Consider the following 24,064-nt stretch of genomic DNA (forward strand, 5'->3'; position numbering starts at 1 on the left):
AAGTATATTTAGTTATTCATTTCGTGCACAAAGCTTCAAAACATATTTTATGTAGGCCTATACAAGGTGTTCTCACTTAGGGATGGTGTGAAGCTCTGAAAGGTTCAGGTTCGTGTGAACACGATTCTTTTTGAAAGGTTCTGTGTGAATGCGAACGTGAACCTCATGACGTCACGTGACGTCATATTGCTAATTTCAACCCCATCTTTCAATGAAGTGATATCCTATATTAATGTACATGATACCTAGCGACGACTCGGGCCACATAATGCAACAATTCTGAAGTACATATTGACGTTATACGTCGCTAAATGTATCAACTGGGGCGATCAAAGGATATAATACTCCCATGAAATCAATATCTTCCGTCCCTTTGGCCACAATTTCGACGAGGACTTACCAGGAAATATAGCCTACGCTTACCCATTAACCCTTTTTTCACGCTCTGGATACGCGCCTGCCTATACTACTCTCAAAAGTGATATACAGAACATCCTTCTTCGATTTCCACACGCTGTGCGCTGTAGGATATAATATCTAGTTCGAAATATTTTGTTGAAAATAACCCTAGCAAGCGTGACGACAGTGTCTTAACGGGAAATTGGCGATATAAAAGTACGCGCAATTCAGTTTACATGAATTATATTAACCCACTATATTTATGAAAACATATGCTGCAAACGTCTACGCGTAGCGCGACCAAAAATTCCGGGATTTAAAATGTTTTGTGGAATGTTCATTTGCTCTGAATACTCATTAAGGATATATCCTACTACTACATCATCTACTGCGAAGCTATTTTCTTCAGCGCCCCCCCCCCCCCCATATCGCCCCTGTTCTCAGCATCCCCCCATATCTCCCCCTGAGCGTTTCCGACCCCTTAAAAATATCAGGGCCCCCTGGGGGACTCGACTCGACTCGACTCGACTCGACTCGACTCGACTCGAGTCAAAATGTGCCATTACTCGAGATGACTCGTGACTCGAAGGTAGTGACTCGATCCCAACCCTGCTTCAAATAAAGGAAAGAGAGAGAGACCAATATATTTGCACAAAAGTATCGCTAAATATCATATATCCATCATCTGCGTGGTCCATGCAAGCACTTTCAGGCCGCATATATAGTCAGTCGCCCATGTGGCAGTTTCATCACAGTAGATGCAGGCTAACAAAACGACCCACCCTATCTTCATTTGCCTTCTAGTCGTATCAAGCAGTATTGGAGTATCCGATACAATTTGTCGCACACTGTCCTAATATAATTACTGGTCTTGTGATACAGAGGGCACCATACCGTCATATTTCCTGAAAGAGGTATTGGGGTAAAAAGGTTAAGACATACTGTTTTATACCTAAGCTATCATTTCTGTTACATGATGCTGTCCAATTATCATGCTGTTGAAAACGGAATTTATAGCAACACACACCCAGCCCTCTGCGCCGACCGCATATGTCAATTTCCAGGTGTTGACGGCCCACGACAGCGTTTCTATAACTGCTCCTAAATAATACTTAGTTACTTGAAGAGCTTCTTGGAGGTACAGAACTTCAATATACAATTCGAATTCAGATTTCAATATCAATATTCATATTGAAATAAGTCCGAATATTTTCGGCTGACACTCGTCAAGGGTAATCGTCAGCAACTAGTAGAGAATTGGAAAGAACATTGTATATCCACAATCGTATCACAAATATGACGTCACCAGCATGAAAAACAGATCGTTCAATCTACAATTTTTATGTGGTACAAGAACTCCTTTTGTTGACTCGAACTCTGTTTTAATACTTAACGTATACGCCAGGGTTGAGCGGACCTGCTTCATGCGCGAGCCGCGTATAAAAAATCTTAACTTTAAAAGAGCCATAACACAAAAAATCAAAAATGCAAAGTCATTACGTCACAATGAAATGCAGGCTATCGAATGAAGTTTGTAGGATAGGACAGCAATATAGGACCTACGACGTTGTATATTTTTGTACTTGATGTTTTTGCGGCATATATACCGATTCATGATATTGAAGTTTGTTATTGTGTGGTGATACGGCGCGTCTCCACCTGGGCAGCAAGGTGTTGAAATCAGACTGATATGACGTCTAAGCAGTGCGGAGCAATTCCTTCAAGTACTGATGAGAATTTAGAGAAGACGACATTTGTTTGGCCAAACTCTGCAGTTATTGCGAGCGTTTACAATACAAATGGAAGCGCCGTATTCACCATTGCTCGTCCGGAAATGATTGTGACCTGCGCTGGAGTAATTAATTATCAAGTTCGTTGTTGAACACAATTATTTATTATTGATTGATGATCAGACATCCATTGTTGCGGGTGAAACGTTTATGTGAACTCGATTCGCCAGTTCAATTGCAAATTATTACCCTGGTAATGCAACCTTCCCTTAAATTTTGTAAGTCTTGCGTAAAATATAAGGAAAGAAACAACACCAAATCAATACGCATATTGTTAATACGCGATAAAATGCATCACTGTAAAATCAGGCTAAACCTCCCTTGCAAAATCGCGAAACGTATGTGCAATCAAAGAGCCGAAAAGTATGTACAATCAAAGAGCCGCAATTAAAAGGTTGAAAGACCAACTTGCGGCTCGCGAGCTGCAGTTTGCCCCTCCTGGTATAGGCTAACTACACTCCCTGGTAATAACTGTTTCGCATGGCATGCATTGCAGATCCGTGATTTGAACCATTTTTGTTTTCCAGATCATTTTGAGTCATTGTTGCATGAGGTCGAAATCCAACTCGATGTTGATTCTTGTTCTCGCATTGTTCTGGTGCGTGTCGTCGAGTGGCCAACAACATTTGGTTTGCAAAAACATCGAGGATGTTTTTACTGATGATGCACTAGCTGAAACCCGACCACGTCACAGAGGAATCCAAGGCCCTCCAGGCAAAATGGGTTCAAAAGGCGAACGCGGAATTCGGGGATTACCCGGGACTCAAGGTAGTCCAGGTAGGGTGGACTACGATCGAGTTGATGCCGTCATAGAAGAGAAAATAACGAATTGTAAGTCTGTCATGAAAGTATTTCAAACTAAAACATGACCACTATAGTTCCTTATTTACTTCACAGCCTGGAGTGTAATGAATTCAGCCATTTCCGAACTAAAAAGAAATCTATCAACTCTGTTACCAGGTGTGCATTTACTTTGTATTGCAATTCATATTTCAGGAAGATATATGGACGAATATGAAATATTTAAAATAGTTTCAATATCATGGAAATAATATAACGAAGGAGGTTATCACCTCTTCCAACCCCCGGAGTTTATTTTGTTTGTATACGATTTCCGTAAAAAATAAGTCATTATATTTCGCTAATTCCCTACGCATTCCTCGCTTGTTCAGCAACATTTCAGCTGTTGCAGTTGCTGACGTTCTCCACGTTCTTCCCTCGATTTTTCTCTGGCCCTCCTACTAATGATATCAGCTGACAAGTTTCTCAGTCGCTGAAGTTATTATCCCAGTGTGTACTCCGTAGTGATTTACTGACTTGTGTGCTAGCGATTAAGGTCTGATTATCTTCTCGCGTACTACACGATCTGCCGTACGGCAAGTAAGGCTTTTGAAAAGCACACATTCATGCCCATCTGTGGCGATCGCGATCACCCGCTGTTATGCCATGGTTAACTACATCTCCGATGTGTTAATGTATACTGCGTCGTGATACAACAAACCATGAGAAATAGTTGTAACACTCATCACGACGTATCTGTGACGTCACGAACACAAAATATATTACTCAAGGTGAAACCCCTTCTTTGATCTCGGCTGGATACGCCACTGGGTACTACTTTAATCTCAGGACGATGACTGCAATCAATTTGGTAAAGTAGTAGATATTCGACTATTCTGTGTTGATGTCAATATTCGTCCAATTCGTGATCTGCCTTCTCGTGGATCATACAGTGTTGGGATGACTCAAGTCATGACTTGACTCGAGTCAGACTCGAGTCAACTTTTTCGTATGACTTGACTTGACTCGAGTCACTCTGGAAAAATGACTTGACTTGACTTGACTCGGAGCTTCAAAAATGTGCATTGACTCGTGACTCGGAGCAAAATTTACGAGTCAATTTCAAGTCATTAAGTAATCGGTGTCGAATAAATCACTATATCTTGTGTCTGTTCGGATTGTTCGAGATACGCCGGTGTCACTTGTGAGAACAACCAGTCATTCACTGATTGTACATGACAAGATTCCTCCATTGTTACATCACAAATAAATTGACGGCAAAGTAGAAAATTAATCTAAATAGCAATGTGTCTCTGTTTCTTAGACTGCTCAATGCTTACGTTGCCCATTGCTCAGATTTACCAATCCTCTTGTATGATTTAAATCGAACGAATGTATTGTGTGCGTTTATATTTTCACGGACGTGTAGATGGGTAGTGTAGGCTATTGTACCGTATCAATTTGTTTCAACTTCTCGAAGATTCGTATTAGGTCCTATATTTTGGCTGATAAGAACTGACTGTAGTATGTAGCTGTACAGTGTACAGTGTACAGTTACTCACATATTTTATTAGAAGTTCTACTTGTGCCTGACGGATACAGAGTCTTTTTGCATGTATATTTAACTAGATATTTGTTATTTGATCAGGATAAATCATTAATTAATCCGTCTTTCACACAGTTAGCAAAATGAATGACTTCGAATCATCACTCATACTTGAATTGTGACTTGACTCGTGACTTGACTTGACTTGACGCAACTTGACTCGAGTCACCTCCAAAAAACTAGTGACTTGACTTGACTCGAGTCACCTTTGAAAATCGATTGACTTGACTTGACTCGAGTCAAAATCTGCAATGACTCGAGATGACTCGTGACTCGAAAGTAGTGACTTGATCCCAACACTGGGATCATATGGAAAATCAAGATTCATGGATTGCTTGCTCCTTATTTGTCGTTATTTAAACATCTTCTAGCACTATGGCATGCTGATTCCGAACATAATTTCGAGACTTTGATTATTTTCCTTCATGCAGGGCTTTGGAGCCGGAGCCGGAGCCCCGGAATCGGGCATTTTCGCCGGAGCCGGAGATCTACATAAAATTCGGCCGGAGCCGGAGCTGGAGTCCTTTATTTGAGGAGTAGCTCCGGATCCGACGTATTTCATAAGATGCTATTATATATGCAGCACCACATCTGCTGATTTATCATAATTGAACAGCAGGCCTGTGCGCAGCAATGGTATAGCGCAGGGGTGTCAAACATACGGCCCGCGAGCCGCATCCGGCCCGCCAGACGATTTCATCCGGCCCGCGAAGCAATTCTGAGTAGAGTGAAAAATTCTTATATTTTCCAGCACATTGGTAAAAAATGTTGAGATTTTTGCAGGAAATACTACCAAGTTCGTAGGTCCCATAATAACTACTCGACTACGACGCTGTGGTTTCAGTTTAGTTATCTCTATAGGCTAGTAACAAGTCGGTGAAATAAATATCCAATTTCAAAAAGGGAAAAAGTGCACACTAAGTTAAGAGTTTTATACAAATATAGACCTAAAAGTAGTTATTCACAGAAGGAAAAACGCCAATGCGGAACTGTCATAGGCAGTTTACATGGAAAATATGTTAGACCACAAATATATAATTAGAATATCTATGATCGCACTGCTGTGTCACTTTCAAAAAGAGCCCGGCCGATTATCGGCTCGCCGATAATATCGAGTCGATATCATGCTTGGAGAGAAATATCGGTATCGGCCATTGAAGGTAAAAAATATCGGCCATTTTGGTGACGTCACAACATGGTGGCAGGGAGTCAAGAGAAGTCGGTGAAAGACGTGAGGATGGTCAATTATAAAAATAAATGGCCAAGCTGCATATAGTGCATACTGCATACAGGGCAGTCGGCGTGTCTTTCCGAATATTATAGATAACTAACCACCGTTACGCCCCATTGACTTCGTGTGAATCCCCCTGCAGTAATCGATCACCAAAGACAGAGAGCAGCTGGATGGATAGTTGTCTGCAGAAGATTTCAATCAGTAAGAGAAATGAGAACTTCAATCATGCTGGACTGACCCTCGTAATGATAGAGAAAAGCGTCGCGTCGAAACATTTCCCGGTTGGGTACCAACAGAGCTAATTATACAAGTAATGTGTGAAGTCGTCTGACTGAGGCCTGCGGCCGCGGGGCCACCATGATAGGAAATATGCGAGCGTAGAGGGCAAGAAAATCAAGCAAACGTGGAATAAAGCCAGTAATTGATACGAAAATTTTTGATTCCATGATGACATTGGCCAATTCTGACAAAAGAGTGTAAAATATTGATCATTTGATTGTTGAAATGCTGGTCAAAGGCCCATGGGGGATGGGTGAAGCAGTTGCAGGCGTGGACAATTTGAGTTGTTTTGCACATTCTCATCAGCTATTTGTTAATGATGTGCTGAAGGATCCAGGTGCATTGTCAGAAGAATATCAATATCAATATTTGGTTAAACCATTGAAGGAAAGATCCCCTGCAAGGGAGCGGTGGAACCGAAATGAAGAAAGATTTCCTGCTGTGCCACTAACTATGCTACCAAGTGAAAGACTGCTCACTGTGTTTAGTACTATATACATCATCTATGGAAGACCACAGAAGTTCACTCCTTGGAGAAAGGGCCGAGAAATTGTGCTTCGTGAACTGTAATCCGCAACTGCTGGATTGGTGCTATCGATACATTTTTTTAGCTCCTTGATCATTTATTTAATGTTCAAGCATATCAATGGCTGTAAAGTTGTTGAAAGAAATGCTCTGAGGTGTTAAATATGGGCCTTGAGCTAGATTCCATATCTTTTGAATATCGGCTGAATATATCGGGGTTATCGGTGGAGGTACTGGATATCGGTCTTATCGGTATCGGCTCAGAAATGCAATATCGGTCGGGCTCTACTTTCAACCCACTACATCCCCAGACATGAGAGAAACGCGACTCGCGGTTTCATAATAATAAACCAAATTTCAACGTTCGCGTTTCCAATCAAATATCTTGTATTCCTCACAACGTATATGCAGGGCTAACGCCAGATTACGACTAAATCAAAGGGAGCATAGAATATGGCAAGTTACATCGTTGTTAACACCATTGTTCTAGCGGACAGTCATAGCATTTCTGTCAATTGCATTGTTCGCGAACAATGATGTTGCGACTTCTTACTTTAAAAACCCTATGATCCGTGTATTATCTATATATGCTTTCGAGGTATTCAAAAGCAAGAGCACAAGGTAAAATTTTGTAAACAGTTGACTCGTCCGGCCCGCGAGCGATTTGAAGACATGAATCCGTCCCGCGACGCAATTTGAGTTTGACACCCCTGGTATAGAGTAAAGTGCGTTCTAGTGCAACTATTATGTTATCGACAATTGACAAGTATTCATTATGACGTCACAAGCCAACACGGCGGCACCTATGTGTTTGTTGCTACATAGGATGTTACTGACGGCTGACAGACTCTAGATCAGTGCTCTTCAAGCGGGATTGTACACTCTAGGGTGTACCAGAATTTGCAAAGGGTGTACCACTGGGATGGGGTGTACAGGGGTGTACCAGATCCGTATTACAATGAGCCGATGGCTAGCTATCACAAAGGCAGATTTATGGGTCAGTTCAGGTTGATGCACAGGTTAATGAGCAATATGGTACGATGTTATCTCAAGTGTAATACTGTACACCACATGATTGTGATGTCATAGGCCAGGGGTCGCCAACTCAAAATAGGTCGCGGGCCACTTTTCCAAATTCCTGGAGGCCGCGGGCCGCATGACATCAATATCGATATAAAAGTAGGCAACGCAGTTCAACAACCACGTCTGATAACTCTACGTTATTACAACGCTGTGCTTTCTAACATAGGCGACGGTTATAGTCACCACAAAATAACTAATATTTTATTGAACAAACACAAATACAACAAAAAGTATCATGATCATCAATGTCATTATATTTTGGACTATGAGCTGTACACGATACCTGACAATGACAACAGTCTTTAGCCGCTAAAACAGGGGTGGCCAACATTTTTGTAATTCACGGCCGCATTTCGCGTACTCATGTAGCCTGCGGCCGCATACCGGTGGTTAGTCGTGATAAACTAGCTGGGGCCAAATACCCACGTTATCATGTCCATGTCCATTGCCGGTACACTCCGAACTAATCTATATGCACATATCGGCTTACTATGCGCACCAAATCGTTAGTAGTTATGTTGTAAAGAGTCACAGAGAACCAATCTGTAGTCGCGCAAAGCGCGAAAAATTTTTCATGTTCATGAGTGAATTTCGTCAATAAATATTAGTATAGTTTCACATATTACTATAAAATACTCATCCTTTCTCGGCCAATGTGATCAGATTCCCAGATACAGCTGATGCAGGGGGTATCTGCGAAAACTTAGGGTTGTTATTACAAGTGTCGACAGCCGCATAATTTTCCTTCTACTGCTGCAGTTTGGCCAGCCATGGATTGAAGAATCAATATTGGGGTTAGCTATACACGGTAGGCCTACTTGCTAGACAACTATCTCCTCGTAAAGCATGGTCTTTTGGAGCGCCCGAAGTCGTTTTGCAGGCGTCTCGGTCTTGGCAGTGGTGGGCCATTGCACGTCAAGGCAATATGCCCATTCGTACCAGCAAATTCTTCATCCATGGAATGATATTACCATGCCGAAGCCGTATCAACTAGTGAGTAATAGTGATAGTGGGCACATAGAATGGCTCACTTTGAAAAACAACAACATTATGTTTCAACTGAAATCAATTTTAGCGTTTCAATATGATTTACTAAGCGTTTTTCTGAATTTTTTTCAAATCAGGTCGCGGGCCGCAAAATAGGACCTCGCGGGCCGCATGCGGCCCGCGGGCCGCGTGTTGGAGACCCCTGTCATAGGCAAATATTTCTCCTATTCATTTAGCCGTCGGCAATAGATCAATGTTTCTGTTTGGTGTTGGAAAGTATGCTGTGAACAAACATGTCTTCAGCTAGTCTTTGTCTTTTAGTGATTTTTGAGGAAACCGCCGCGGTAGCTCAGACTTCTTGGATCGGTCCCGACGTTAACAAATACCGCAATGCACATAAATGAAGTGACGTAGCCAAGCCAGGGTCGAAACAGCTTCCATGTTGAAATCGAAACCCTTTTGTTTTAAAATGCCAATTTTATGTCTGATATTTCGCCATACAATTATAATTTAGTATTTTGTTATTAGTGATGCAAATTCGCGACAATAGACCTAGTATAGCGGCATACGATCTGAAGTTACTGACATCTCTTGCAACCCATGTGCTACTATCGACTGTGTGTGGTGTGGGGCAGGCCTGTTACGCAGTAGGCTGGTGCGCCTGCTATCATCGCTGCTCTGAATTACCGCTTCTGCAGCAGTAGCTTTACCTACTCTCTCCCCAATACTGTTACATTTACGTTGATTATCGTTCGTAATGTCATGCTGTTTTTCGGCTGACACGGAATAAATTCCAATTTGCGTGGCGGGCGGCCTAACTGGCTGCGAATAGACTCTGACCAAATATTAATTTATTCAAATCCAATTTTTTTTTTTACGGCAATAAATCTGCTTCTACTGGTTGGAATTGAACCAAATTTGAAGAACATCGTTTTATAGACAACCTAATACTTTCATGGGGTGAACAGAAAAATTTCAAATTTTTCGTTATTTATTTTTATATAATAAATAGAAACTTTCTTCTCCCGTAGCAATGCGGCTACTGGTTGGAATTGAACCAATTTTGGTGTGTGGGCTTAAGCTAGGTAACCTAACAGTTTTATCAAGTAGCCAGTACGATTTGAGAAAAAAAGTCATTTTTGAAGACCCCTAATGAACAGGGGTGTACGAGTTTTGAGCAAACGTTAAAAGAGTGTACCACGCCGAAAAAGGTTGAAGAGCACTGCTCTAGATTACTGTACATAACTAACCTATGGGTAGATTAGTGATCTATATAGACTACGAATGGCCAACCTTTTCGGCTAAAGGGGCACATTCAATTGACGAACGAGTGCGCGGTCCACTAGCCGCGCCAAGCGGGTAAAATTTTCAAAGTTTATAAATAAACTAGGTCAATAATATTATTACTTGAGTATATTGCGGGTTTACTGTATACCGCCCGCTAGGCTCGGTTTGCAAGGACAGGACAATTCGGCGTCAGGCCACATCGATATCAAAGATCTCCGATAATATGCGACAATCATTTTCTGCCTACATTTCACCGTCGACGATATTTATGCGAGCGCAAGCGCGAAAAGACTTTCTCCCGTAATTGCGAATACAGTTAGACTCAATCGGGTGAATTAGGCGTTTTTTTTTTCATTTTCAGTAGGGGCTAGGCTACCAAGCAAGAAATCGTGTGACAATTAAACACGCGAAGCGTGAAGAAAAATTTCGCTACCCTTTTAGTTTATTTTAATATACGACGATTTAGTGAAAATGTGACTGGGCCCGGGATCTGCCAATGCGTCGGAACTGATTTCAGTCATCAACATCCCAAGTGTCGCAGCCAGACTTGTAATTTTCGGTTGGCATTGCAAGTTCACAATCTGAGCGATTCATTTTCGATAATATAATAGGAAATTACCTCGCGGGCCACGCAAAACCCTCTTGCGGGCCACATTTGGCCCGCGGGCTGGCCACCCCTGATATAGACAGGCCCATTCGATAATTTTAGAGCCGGAGCTGGAGCCGGAGCAGTGGTAATAATGCGGCTCCGGAGCTGGAGCCGGAGCTAATGTATGATAGAAGAAAGCACCGGAGCCGGAGCTAGAGCAGTTTAAATTTACGGCTGCTCCAAAGCCCTGGCTGCATGGCATCCGTTCAGCTCTTCTAAGACTACAAGTGGACCTTGCTGGGTTTGATATTTTGCACTTGCAATGATATGATTTAGTTTACTTGAAACAAATGAGGAAAATAAAGACAGGGTTATCAGATTTGTCCTTATTATAAAAACCGATGTCTCATAAAACTACGTTGCCTTAGTTACTAACTTGTTGACTCAATGAAATCATTGCTTACCTAATGTGTGGACCAGACATGGGGTAATCGTGATTAGTAATCGTAATCGATTACGACGATTACAGCATTTCCAAGTAATCGTAATCGCAATCGATTACATTCGAAAAAAATCCGAAGTAATCGTAATCGTAATCGACTACTTCACATATCTAATCGATTTCTTTGTGAAAGAACGATTACTTTTCATTTGTGCAATGCCCATGACATGAACTGAACTATTCATGAGCATTGAGCATTGAGCAAGGAAGAGTGTGAAAACAGGATTTAGATAGCAGAAATGTCTGGTTTTCAAACGCCTCTATAATCATTATTACGTCACAAGTATTAGCTTGGTTTTTGATTGCGTAACGAATTATCCGCACGTAGTAAATAGATATTCGATGTAAATAATGTAGTACTGTGATTGTAAGAACACCCGCTGTGGATTATGTCACTGCACTGATCATTACACTGCACACGCCACTACCTCGCAGCAGGATAATAATCACCACACGGCCTGGTTTAGTTTCGAATAGCAACGTATATGTACAAATTGTAGGCTACATTGTACAATGTATAGATGTTTTGTTATGCTTAGGTAAACGCAATCTGACCGTAGCTGATTGGCGAGCGGTAGGCCTATTTACGTATACAATGGACAACGATTTGAAATTTTGTACCCGTCAAATTAAACATGACAATTTCTACATCGAAGCATTAAAAACCAGGCTGCTGATAAAAAAATCATAACCGAGCCGTTATTTTCCGTTACTCGTATAACGGCAGATCGAAATAGCCTATATGTATTAAGTGGATTGCAGTCAGAAGTTGATGTTTACCTTATCATATTCTCATACGGCCCTATACTTAAAACGGGCAACAATTGTTCCTTCGCAATTTTATACTCATCATTCGGATATGCCACTAGCCATCACCTTACGCACCATGTTAGCGTGGATTTCAGCTAGAATCAGTACCGAAACAGCACTTCGCCACCGCCATTCTCACAAATGGTGATCTTGTGCTCCCCATAAGGCGATCAATAAAGCTTGTGGCGGGCGAAGTCCCCCAGAACCCCCTTAAAGGCCAGGCTTTTCACAAGAACTGGAAAACACGATTTGATGCGATGGATCCGCTGTGAATTTGCTGTCAAGTCGCGCCAGGCGCGAATATTTAGGCACATAATTTACGACTATAACTTTATTGTATGGTGTTAACTCGTGACCTCCTGTCTGCTATATAGTCATCAGATATTGGAGTCGCCCAAACGTAGCGGACGAAAAGAAAACTAAACGAAAAACTTTTGTGAGACGCACCAAAAATTGTCATTTATGCACGTGGTTCATCATTTTCCTCAGTGAGTGCCCCCGGTGGCATTTGTATTGTGGGGCTGAGATTGAAAAGAATATTCTTCGCGACCATCCAGCGCGGCTATGGACAATGGACAAATACACAATGTTTCGGCCAATGTAGCATGTCTTGTTGTGTTGCGGCGCGGTATTGGCTGGCACCGAAATGCCTATTTCTGTGTGAATCATGCCATGGTATATTATGTCATACACAGGAAATGACGTCATTATATCTCATTTAAAAATAAAGACCTTCTCTCATGAGGCCTTTTCATCACATTGTTGTCTTCCAAAGATAACTTCTCAGAAGCAAAATGAATGTAATCGTGAGTAATCATGATTACTTTTCCAAAGTAATCGTAATCGTAATCGACTACTCGCGGATTTTGCTGTAATCGTAATCGTAATCGTAATCGCGTGATTCATGAGTAATCGTAATCGCAATCGATTACATTCATGAAGTAATCACCCCATGTCTGGTGTGGACACACATTTCCTCCAACTTATATCCAAAGTATGAATTTGAATTTAGAATGGCAAGAATTGAAGTCAATGTTTACCGAAATGAAAAGGAAACACGAAGAGGCAGCAGCGGCGGCAGCAGCAGGTTAAAATCTGAACCAAACTTTCGCTTTTGGCTTCCGTATCCATATTTATCAACCATTCTGAATAATAATTGGAATCGACCTCTCACGGTAATTATGCCAAATTCTTTTGGCAAAATGTGTCAGCATTAATGGCAGATAAATATGTCGATGTCGCGTGTAGGCCTACTACACATCTAGTCACTTTACAAAACAATTATGTCACGAAGACATGCAACCATATGTCCAACAGGGTTCATTTTTTGTTGCTGCAGAAGATTTGCTGTGACATCACATCATAGAATCGAAAATTAACCACTTCCAATCGATCAAAATTAAACAGTGAATACAAACATGTCGATATCATGATAATCGTGATTGTACAGTTCTGTAAACGGAGCTATGCCACACGTAAAATTGTCGGATTATTTGAAATTCGCCGCAACTTCAATTACTTCATCTTAATTTCCGAAATAAGTTTTGCAACGTCGAGATCACTCTCCAATCGCGGAATGGGGTTGCGACCTTTACCGATGTGGCGAGATAGCGCAGTGGTATAATCCGCGGCTGCAACACCAATGGGTGCGGGTTCTAGTCCGACCGAGGTCGACTTCCGAATTGCGACACCTAAGTGTTGGAGGTTTACCTAGGCTCCTCCTCGCCACCTCATCCGCGACAGTGGTGTCTTACAAAAGCCTAAAGGTGGGCCGTGCTATAAGTCGGCACTTACGGAAAAATAATGATAATATCGGCCTGGTGTAAATAACCATAGTAGTCGACAAACACCATGAATACCCCAAAAAACACACAAAAAAACCTTTACCGATGCTACCGAAAAGAACCAAGCAGGAAACTGCTCGCCACTTCTCGCCATATCACAGACCAGTTAATTCTTGACTTCATCAAAAATCATTAATGTTGCAAACCAAGCATTGTACAATGTACATCCTGCACACCCGAAAGGGTGCTATGACTTAAGTCAGGGCAATTTAAAGTCTTATGTTGCTCTTCAACCAGATTTCGAAAACAATCATTTGAAGTGACCATACAGTTGTCGATAACATTGCTAGTCTCTGTGATCTAGTTTCAATCTTAAGCGGCCTAACCTCACCAACTCACTCTCTCTCATTGTCGCCCTTTGTCCAACCTAAAGCTTTGGTAAAAACGAAGTCCTGCAAACAATTCTGCGACAGCGAACAGAATTGCGTAATACAAGGGTTGGAACACGTTCTATTTTCACACCCTGCTATAGTTACAACTCATACCAAAAATTACCATAGTTTTCGTGGGAGGGATCACAGGAAGCGCGAATAATATGTTGCAACAAAATAATAAATGCAGCCAGAATCAATCAGGCAAAATTTATCCGAATAAACAAAACAAGTTTAAATCTCCGATAATCCCTATCCTAGGCTTACCATGTATTGGAAATGTAAAAAGAGGACACTTTTTCAGAAATTTGCAAGATGCAAAACCGGAGTAGAATTCTCAAAAACTGGTGAATTTTTCCCACTTTGTGGTCGGTTGACAAAAAAAAAGTCATCACTTCCGCTCAGAGCTCAAAATACCGTTTATTTCTCCACGTTGCCAGGTGGATGAATAGAAAAAAAAAGTCATCTTTCCGCTCAGAGCTAAAATCAGCGTTTTTCACTCCGAAATACCCGCCGGAGCTTCTCTTCTGTGCCTCTTTGCGGCATACCACTTGCAATTTGCTCTAAATCTTACTTAGATTTTCAAAAAAGAGGACAAAATCTCACAAAGAGGACAAAAGGGCGTCCTCCGAGGACACTTTCAAAAAAGTAAAAAAAGAGGACAAATCCTATTAAAAGAGGACGTATGGTAAGCCTACCCTACCCCATCTTCGGTGCGGCAGTTACGATCCTAGATATGAGAATTTGAGAATTTGCAATGTGACGTGTCGTTGGATTGATCGTGTAGAAATTCTAAAACGAGGGCATCCAACCTTTAATGGATCAAAGGATCACATCCACATCAGAGTTGGATCAATTGTAATTTGTAATTGAGCTGAATGTAATTATTACATTTTTCAATGTAATTGTAATGTAATTGTAATTGAAGCATTTTTATTTTGTGTAATTGTAATTGTAATTTGACAAAAATTTTGCTCAATTACAATTTCAATTACATTAAATTTATATTGAGACCTGACAAGCACAACATGAAATAATTGACTTACAATGCATTCTCTTTAAATGTCGACAAGGAATTTGGTGGATCCATTCGCGGAAGCCCTTGACTGCGCCCTTGCGGGCGAATTTTTTTTTTTACCGTTGTGCTGGCCTCGTCTTCCATTGTATACAATTTTTAGATTACTAACCAACGGGTGGATTCGCAACATGTGACTCACGATTGAATACGCCGAGAAGCGAGCTGCTGAGCCGGCTAAAAGCAGCAGAAGTGATAGTCCTGTAGCTGGCGATCCAAGCGTCGAAATTTGATATGTATGGTCCTAATCGAAAGCTAGTGTCGCACTGATTCCGCAATAAAAGTATATTTCCAGGCAATGGTACCATCCCAAAATAGTCGTGAAAGTCTGAGAATCGGCATCGTTCTGAACAATTGCTGGGCGTAATTGGTCATTGGTGTGGTCATGCTGCTGTGGCGCTCTTACTTTTCAGAACAGTCGGCCTTCAACGGCTATTTTGGAGCAGTTACATTGCCCTGACGAGATTTTAATTTGTATTTTTGGAATTAGTGCATCAATAGCTTACGATAAAGACCAGATGCATCAAATTTGGACGCTTGGATCGCCAGCTCTAGGACTACAAAGTTTGCTGCTTTTAGTCGTCTCTGCAGTACGTTTGTCGGTGCATTCATCCGTGACTCACATCTTGCGCATCTATCCGTGGGTTTGCAATCTACAATACGATTTCAGATCACGATGCTGCATCGTTACTTCGTCTAGCTAACTAACCAGACCACTGGATATTATATAACGTCTTATCTGACAAAGCACGGTTTTGTTTTTACTCCTCATACCAATTCCTATGTCCCTCATAAAAATAATATTATTTCTTTAATTATATAGGCTACTATATACGCAAATCCAACACGTGCATATATTATAATACTTTGTTCAACGACATACTGCACCCTATCCTTAATCCTAACCCATAGGAAATTAGGTAAATAACATATTACATTTCCAATTACGTGAGCCATAATTACCGAGCATACAAAAAACGCTTATATTACATCACAATGACATCTTACATAGCATATGTACGCACATAAACGCATTTATTACTACACAATCTGAACTAGACTTGAATTGTTGTTAAATACGACGCCACGGTTGTCAGGGAGCACGGTTGAATTTATGATTATTCAATTACATGTTCAACAGCAGCAATTGTAATTGTAATTGTAATGTAATTGAAACATGCAAGGAGTAATTATAATTGTAATGTAATTGAAACATGCATGCAAGTTATTGTAATTTTAATTGTAATTGAACTGAAATAATGAAATTGATCCAACTCTGATCCACATACGGTTTACCAATGATTGTGGGGTTCACTCGGGTATTTATGACCTCTTTTTAGTCATTAGTTAGACTTTTAGGAGTCAATTGGTTATATGACCATGAACTGGGTGAACGAGAGAAATCGACTTCGTTATGACCCTAGAAATGCCGACGTCGCCAAAAAGAACGCATTCCCCAATACTACAGTCGGCCTTCTGAATACCATTCAGCATTCTTTTATTCATCGTAATTTTCGTTTTATCAGATAATGTTTAGGAAAATAGGGCGCTTCGAAGAGAACCGACTGACCAGAAAAATGACAAATATATTTCGTACCTCAGTTCAATGAAAAAACCTGATACAATCCGCTTTGTAACTAATAATATCGGGAAGGAATGCAAAGGTTTGTCGGTATGACGAGCAGCTACTCCCGACTCTCGGAAGTTTCCTTATCATGACTGTGACTGTGATTGACGACTGCACAAACTCATATACATTATTTCAATGGATAGAAAGGATCGTCTCCGAGAAAATGAGCTTGGTTCAGTGTGACGTAACATATGTTATTTGTGCTACTAAATGCAATCCCCTCGATTGTACCAATGATCTTTGTGACGATGTCGTCATTCAATAGCTTGATCCTACTCTTCATCGCAGAAGAGGACTGCAGGAGAAGAGGAGGACTGCTTCATTCCGGACACTGTTTCACTATTCCTTCTATATCATCACAAAATGACATGAATTATGAACAAGCAGTCGCGGAATGCGCAAAACACGGAGCTCTATTGGCTGAAATTCATGATCGAGTTCAACAAAGCACGTTGTACGAGTTCGCTGTCACGAAGATGCCAGCCCGTAGATCACGCGTCGACGTATGGTTGGGAATGGAATATGAGCACTCGGTACGTGTATAAACTTCTTACTAAGCCATGCAGTTTTCGGACCAAGTTGCTACGGTTGTGCCGGGAGTATCTACAACTTTAAACTCGAGCCAAATCAAGTCATCTCCAATCGTGCGATTTCAAGTCGATTTTAAGTCGGCAAAAATTTTCGTTCCGATCTGAATTGTCGATTGCGTCGATCCGTCCATGCATAAATTTCCACTTTTATTTGAAGTGAATTCAACGCTGGTAACAGCGAACACGCCGTGATTAGGAGATGTTTATTAACTGAGCTTGATGTCTAAGTTGTGCGTTTCATAGTTACCGGGGCTCCACATTCACAAAAGTAAATTATTAGCAAGTACTGTGAACCGTTTATGGAGTAAACAAATTTCTATGAAGATGACGTGGCTTATTGGATTATGCCGGTAGCATAAAAATCAATTTACTGCAATAGCTAGCCCGATTCCACCAGTTCACACTGTTCACCTTTCTAAATTCAAATTTTCTGCATAGAATATTTCGGAAAAGGCACGATTGTGCATACCGCGATAAGAACCGGTAAACGCAATCGCATAGCCCAGTGGTCTGGAACCTTTTTCGACCGAACAGCCATAATGACTCAATCTTTTCCATTGTAACTCCCAATCAACTGCTACGTCACAATTGAAACTTCGTGGCGTATTTGTAGCACTAATCCATGGTATTCGTTTGATGAGCCAAACATGGTCACCACAACAGTATATTCCCATTGCAGGGTGTGATACGTCAGTGACATGGGGTTAGGGAAGACAAATGCAACAGTGCCTCACATCTCGTCAGGGATGAGTGAGGGAAAATTGTGAAACATTCAATGATTATTGGTATTTTTATCGATGTTTATGAATGATTTGAATTTAAACATTTCTATTCCCAACATTACGAAATTTTCACATTTAGTGTTCGAAAATAAAGCGCGAAAGGATGTCAAGGCACAGATGAGGCATAGACGGGCCGGGCCTCACGTGTGATAGCGCAACTCATCGTAAATACCTTAGAATTTATCATCACTGATATTATTCAAATGAAATTGTCTCGTCGATACCGAAATTATAAATATTGATCGACTTCTGAATTATTCGGCTCAACATAAAGCTACACACATACATTTTACGGCGATTCTAGAAAGCCACTTACGTTGCCAATCAAGAACTTGGCTAGCTATGGCGTTGTTTTTGATTTGTATTTATAATTGTTAATGACACTTCCAAGGAAATTTATTTATCGGCGTAAATCAGGAAGATTATATGCATTTAAAAACTGCATTGTCCTACAAGCGTCGCCATGTCAAGGTATCAATCAAGGAATCGTGCAATCCAAAATTTCGAGGCGCGCGATGGCGGGTAGATCGAATATGCGTATTGGTCGCTGGTGCGACAGCAACTTGAATTTGAGGATTTTGAAAGGGGGGGTAAGAAGCCCTAACACTGGTTACTCCACTGTATGATCATATCAAAGAAATGTTTACGTTGCCACGAGAAAAATTATCCGGGCCGCCATGAAGATTTACTGACAAAATGATGCGATTGATAAATTAGGCACAAAATTAGAGATTGGTCGAAGAGCGATATCTTAGACCCGAAAGAGTCATACATGGCTCACGAGCCATAGGTTCCCGACCACTGGCATAGCATTTGCAAAGCATTTGCCTACAAAGTCGATATCGCGTAGTTAACGTCATTCGTTGGCATCTATAACCAGAGCTGGTCAAAGCAGTCACAAAAGCTACTCAGACGGACGAAGGTGAAATCTACCCAAGTACGAGTAGAAGTAGAAGCACCCTAAAACTATTTCAAGGAGATAAATCTACTCAAGTAAGTAGTTGTGAGAAGCAGTCGTAAAAACGTTCTTGGGGGCTGTCGAAAGCCGGAAACTGAGACCTTGGAACGGTATAAAAATTTGGGTTCGGATCTGCTCCGTACAAAGTCTCCACACATAAGAATCGGACCGCATCGTGGGATGCAAATAACAGTTTTGATCCGGAGAAGCGACACTTAACTTTTGTTTACCCCAGAGCTCGATTTCAGATAATGTCACGGAATTGTGTCCTCCGTCGTATTAAAAGGCCAATAGTGGAGGAGAAAAACACTACGGAGTTGCATCAGAAACTTCAATATCGATTTGCGCGATGATTGTTGCGTGAAACAGCAACATGGTAGCTCGCAAAATGCCATTTACAAATTAATTCGATGATCTCTATGTAACGATACCCTGCATAAAAAAGAAATACAACTACAATAATTAAAAGGGGAAATATGCCACATTCATTTTGTCCATACAGTTTCAACGACGGTTGACGCTCAACAGTCCAATGCTAAATAGTCAAGTAGCCTACCACTTTTCCCTATTAAAACACTCGCCGTGCGGCTTGAATGCTAGATTACGATTATATAGTTGCGAATATTTATTGAGCCATATTGACTGTGACGAAACGTGTCATATGGGCGATAATACGGTATGAAAGGAACCTATTACGTGAATGATGCCGACAAACTGTTCTGTGAAAACATAATTGTCACTCAATATCTAGTTGGATCGAAGCACGACGAAAATTCGAAAGTAAGTGGGCGAATCATAAAATATTATGAAGTAGAAGTAGAAGTAGCGAAAAATTAGTTCTGCTTGATTAAGTAGTAGAAGTAGAGTACAACTACTTCAGAACTTCAAAAAAGTAGTAATAGTACTGACCACCACTGTCCATAAGATATATTGGGGCGCTTTTAGCACATCATCCTGCATTTGATAACATAATCATTTTCTAAATTGCAAGTAACAATATGCTATTGGATTACTTTAAAGACCTACATCTCCATGAGCGTCGATTTGCCGAGTGGTCAAAATCCATATTTGTATCAATTATGGAATTTGACAGCAATCTTTTCGAATAACGCCATCAAATCCAGACGTGATTGAAGTTCGATGGGCTCTCTCCCCGTCTAATAATTGAGACTATATATAACAGTTCTTCCTAATACCAGCTCTAGAATTGTTCAATTGTCCTCGAATTGCGATATCAGGGCCATTGTAGTAAATATACTATATGCATGACCGACTGGTTAAAAAACTACTGTTCTCAGGTTCTGTACTTATGGTAAAATTATCATTTTATTCATTCGTTGTAGAATTGGTAACGTATCAAAATGTGGCGGTCAAAATAATCGAAGACTTGGTTTCGTTGAACGTGTCTCCTCCGTAAGTGGTTGGTACTCTTTTTAGTAGAAGCACATACCAATAATATTGCGGTAGGTGTTTTACCCTCGTATTGCAGCACTTAATATCGACATCAAGGTACGATTTAGACAATTTTAGGCAGGTATGGGGTGATTGGTGGGATATTTGTGATCGTTATCGATTACGACAGTAGTTCCTAACGTTTGCGATACTGCCCCCCAGTGGACGATTTTGAGGAAGAGGGGGTAAAAATACCGACGGGGGCGAAAATTTTAGAACGCCTTTGTTCAGCTAATCTGCACGAAATGCACGTCTAACGTGTTCTGGATCTGCGTCGAAAGTTTACTAAAAAAGGTAAACTCCCCCGAATATAGGTGGAGACGGGTCGTTTGCGAGTCATGTCGAGAAAATTACCCTTTTTCAGTCGATTCACCAGCGATCAGAGTTCAGTGGTATAAATTGCCCTAACGATGATGTTCCTAGTTCGTACATCTGCGTATGATTGGGAATGGAATACAAAAACGCGGTAGTTGCATAAATTTCGAACTATATACAGTCATGCAGTGTTCAGACCAAGCCGCTACGTTCGAGACATTTCAGATCCGTTCCATTTTTAAGTCAAGTCGAATCAGGTCATCTCAAATGTTCCGATTTTGAGTCTATTTCAAATCAGCAGAAATTATGGTTGCGATATTAATCGTCGTTGGTGTCAATGCGACATGCGTCCATACACACGTCCCTCCATTTATTTGAAGTAAGGTCAATGCTGGTAACAGCGCACTCTTCGTAAGTGGTTGGGATGTTTATATCTTGAGCTTGGCGTCATAATTAGACAATGCTCAGTAATCAGAGCACCGCGTTCACAAAAGTAACTTACAGCATCTGAAGGGCGGTGTCATGTTATTGATTGCGTAAAACGATATGGTCGACTATTTAGCAAGCTACGCTTCTCTGACTCTGTCCTAATGGTTGTTGTTGTTGATTATTATTTGATGGTGAAACTAACCATTTTTTTTATTTGTTGGAGCAACGTTAACGTACCAACTCCAATGTGATTTTAGACTTGATCAAGTTGCAAGTGTCTGCTGCATAGAGGGTCTGTACTCTGCTCGGCAAAACATGCAGCAATAATTAGTGATGCTGACTCCGATTGTAGCACTTGGAAATGACATCAAAGTACGATCGCCATTTCAGAAAAAATCGTACTGAGTATTTATGTTTTTACAGACTTCAACTCTGCGGTACCGATCAGACATGGAGATACATTCTAATCAATTGCACTGGTATCCAAGATATCCTTTGTCGTCGTACAAGTACATGGTCATGCTTGTAAGAAATGTCGGTAGTTCAGGCGACGTCGGACTATATAATCAACTAAAATCCATCGCACGGCAAGGAGTGATCTGCGAGAAAGAAACCTGATCATGCTTCGCCACTACAGAAGAAACGCCGCCGAGAAAACGTCGAACGGGGAAAGTTGATCGAAATATGTACATACTGTTTTATTAATAATGCGGTCTCAATGCGTAAAGTAACATAATTCGGAGTGTATGCGTCACAACGTCAAATAAATGACTTGAAGCTTCAAAATGTTCCAATTGCGTCATGTTTACTTCTGAAATTCATAGTAATCAGAACCGGACAGTAACGAAGTACTTATACTTTTTCGAAGTACTCGAGTAGTTTTTCTCTACATACAGTACTTACTCAATTCAATCTAAGTTTTCGCTACTTCTGCTTCAACCTCGTAACAATTCGTGATTTATTTACTAGGCTTTCGGTTGTCAATTAGAAGTAATACGAAATGTATCGTCATCTTGCAGAACATGGTGTGTCTCAATCTAGAAAAAGAGGTCCTTTACTTTTGATTGTATTAGCAGACCACCATTGGCGTTTTCTGAAAAAAGTCATGAAATATATTTACCGCTTTGAAACAGATTGTTTGTAAAATGAAATAAAATGATAACGAGACCATACATCACAACGTCTAACAAATGACTTGAATCTTCAAAATGTCCCAATTGCGTGATGTTCACATTGGAAATTCATAGCAATCAGCGGTAGTGAGTAACGAAGTATACTTCTACTTTTTCGAAATCTCCAAGTAGTTTTGGTCTACTGGCGGTACATAATCCAGTATATCTAGTATACGCTGCTTCTATTTCGTAATATATGTAACAATATATATACTTCGCAATATATTGTGATCTACTCGCTTACTTTTTGCTATTTACAGTTTGTCAAGCAGAAGTATTATGTTCCTGCAGTAAGAGAGAGAGAGAGAGGAAGAAAGAGAGAGACTGGAACGGAAAAATTTAAAGTCTTTAGATTTTCATGGATTACCAGCGATTATTTTATTTTCACAAAAGTCAAGTAAATTCCATATATTTCGTCGTGCGTGGCAGCTCCATAGCAAACTATTATTCGCATCCCATGATGCGGTCAAATTCTTACGATGTGTAAATTCCATACTTCATGGAATGTACCAGCACCACTCCAGATCTCTACACCGTCCGCATACAGCTCAGTTTCCGGCATTTGATAGTCCACTAGAGTGTTTTTATGACTGCTTTTAACAACTACTTATTTGATTGAGTATATTCAAAGTCAGTCCATTCTACGCCTACTTGAAGTAGATTTTTGTAATTTTATAAGCACTTATTCTACTTGTACTTGAGTGTGTTTTTTGCATGGTAGCTTTCTTGACAACTCTGACCATCCTTTAGTGTCAATCAATCAATCAATCAATAAATAAATAAATAAATAAATGATAGTAACAATATATTTTTATCTGCTAAAGACACTCACAAAATGCAAGATGTGATACACAAGAAACAACGCGATGTAATGAATAGACAGGAGGATGTCGATACGACCATTTGAGGTCTCTTGATCTGGCATTGAGTGCCCGATGTCACAGTCTTTGCGATGTTAATCTTCATTTGACAGTCCCTTTCGTTACCCTTTCTGGTTTTTGTTTCTCTGTCATTTTTCATCGGGTCTTTTTTCTGGGCGTTTTTGTCGCCATAAGAACAGCGACCACCGAACAGCGACGAGGAGCCCAGAATGACTTGGAACGGGGCCGGCTGCGTAAGTGTGGCCGATGTTCACCACTACGCTATATTCCCATGTGGGAGTAGTAGTTTGTTGATAGAGGTCATAATGAGTATGTGGTGCAGTGATTCCCAAACTGTGTGCTGCCAGAAATTCTCAGGTGTGCCGCGAGTATTTCAGGAATTTTACAGAAGAACTGTATAGATATTTAAAATATAGTCACGCAGACAAACACATGCTACTTAACATTATAAGTAAATGCACTTCGAATTACCAAGTGACTTTCTTTGACGCATGTTTTCATTTTTCCGATTCATGTCAGCCTAGAAGGCTAAAATTCAATACAAAGATCTACAAACTGTAGCAGATATCATTGCTTATTGCATTCACCGGTACGTGCAATATTTTAGACACACTTTTGTGCAACACTTATTACAAATCACCGTTTTGTTGGTGTGATATATGAGTGTCGTTCACGTGCGCATTTGGTATTTGAG

The 24,064-nt window shown here is 40.7% G+C and overlaps 1 protein-coding gene across 2 annotated transcripts; it reads left to right on the top strand.

Moving 5' to 3' along the window:
- The first annotated feature begins 921 nt into the window (after positions 1-921).
- Positions 922-22,703, top strand: LOC145436594 (uncharacterized). Of its 2 annotated transcripts, XM_080313975.1 has the most exons (5): positions 922-3,020; positions 3,087-3,149; positions 12,884-12,958; positions 17,080-17,324; positions 21,741-22,703. In XM_080313975.1, the coding sequence occupies exons 1-5, from the start codon at positions 2,738-2,740 to the stop codon at positions 21,933-21,935; spliced, it is 861 nt and encodes a 286-aa protein (XP_080170101.1). In that variant the 5' UTR covers positions 922-2,737; the 3' UTR covers positions 21,936-22,703. The 2 variants fall into 2 exon arrangements, with proteins under 2 accessions (XP_080170101.1, XP_080170102.1); XM_080313976.1 differs by lacking the exon at positions 12,884-12,958 and having other exon boundaries at positions 923-3,020.
- The last annotated feature ends 1,361 nt before the right edge of the window (positions 22,704-24,064 follow it).

The sequence above is a fragment of the Botryllus schlosseri genome, chromosome 3 (genome assembly GCF_051294905.1).
Source record: "Botryllus schlosseri isolate E-star chromosome 3, Bs_hap1, whole genome shotgun sequence".
NCBI classification, from domain to species: domain Eukaryota; kingdom Metazoa; phylum Chordata; class Ascidiacea; order Stolidobranchia; family Styelidae; genus Botryllus; species Botryllus schlosseri.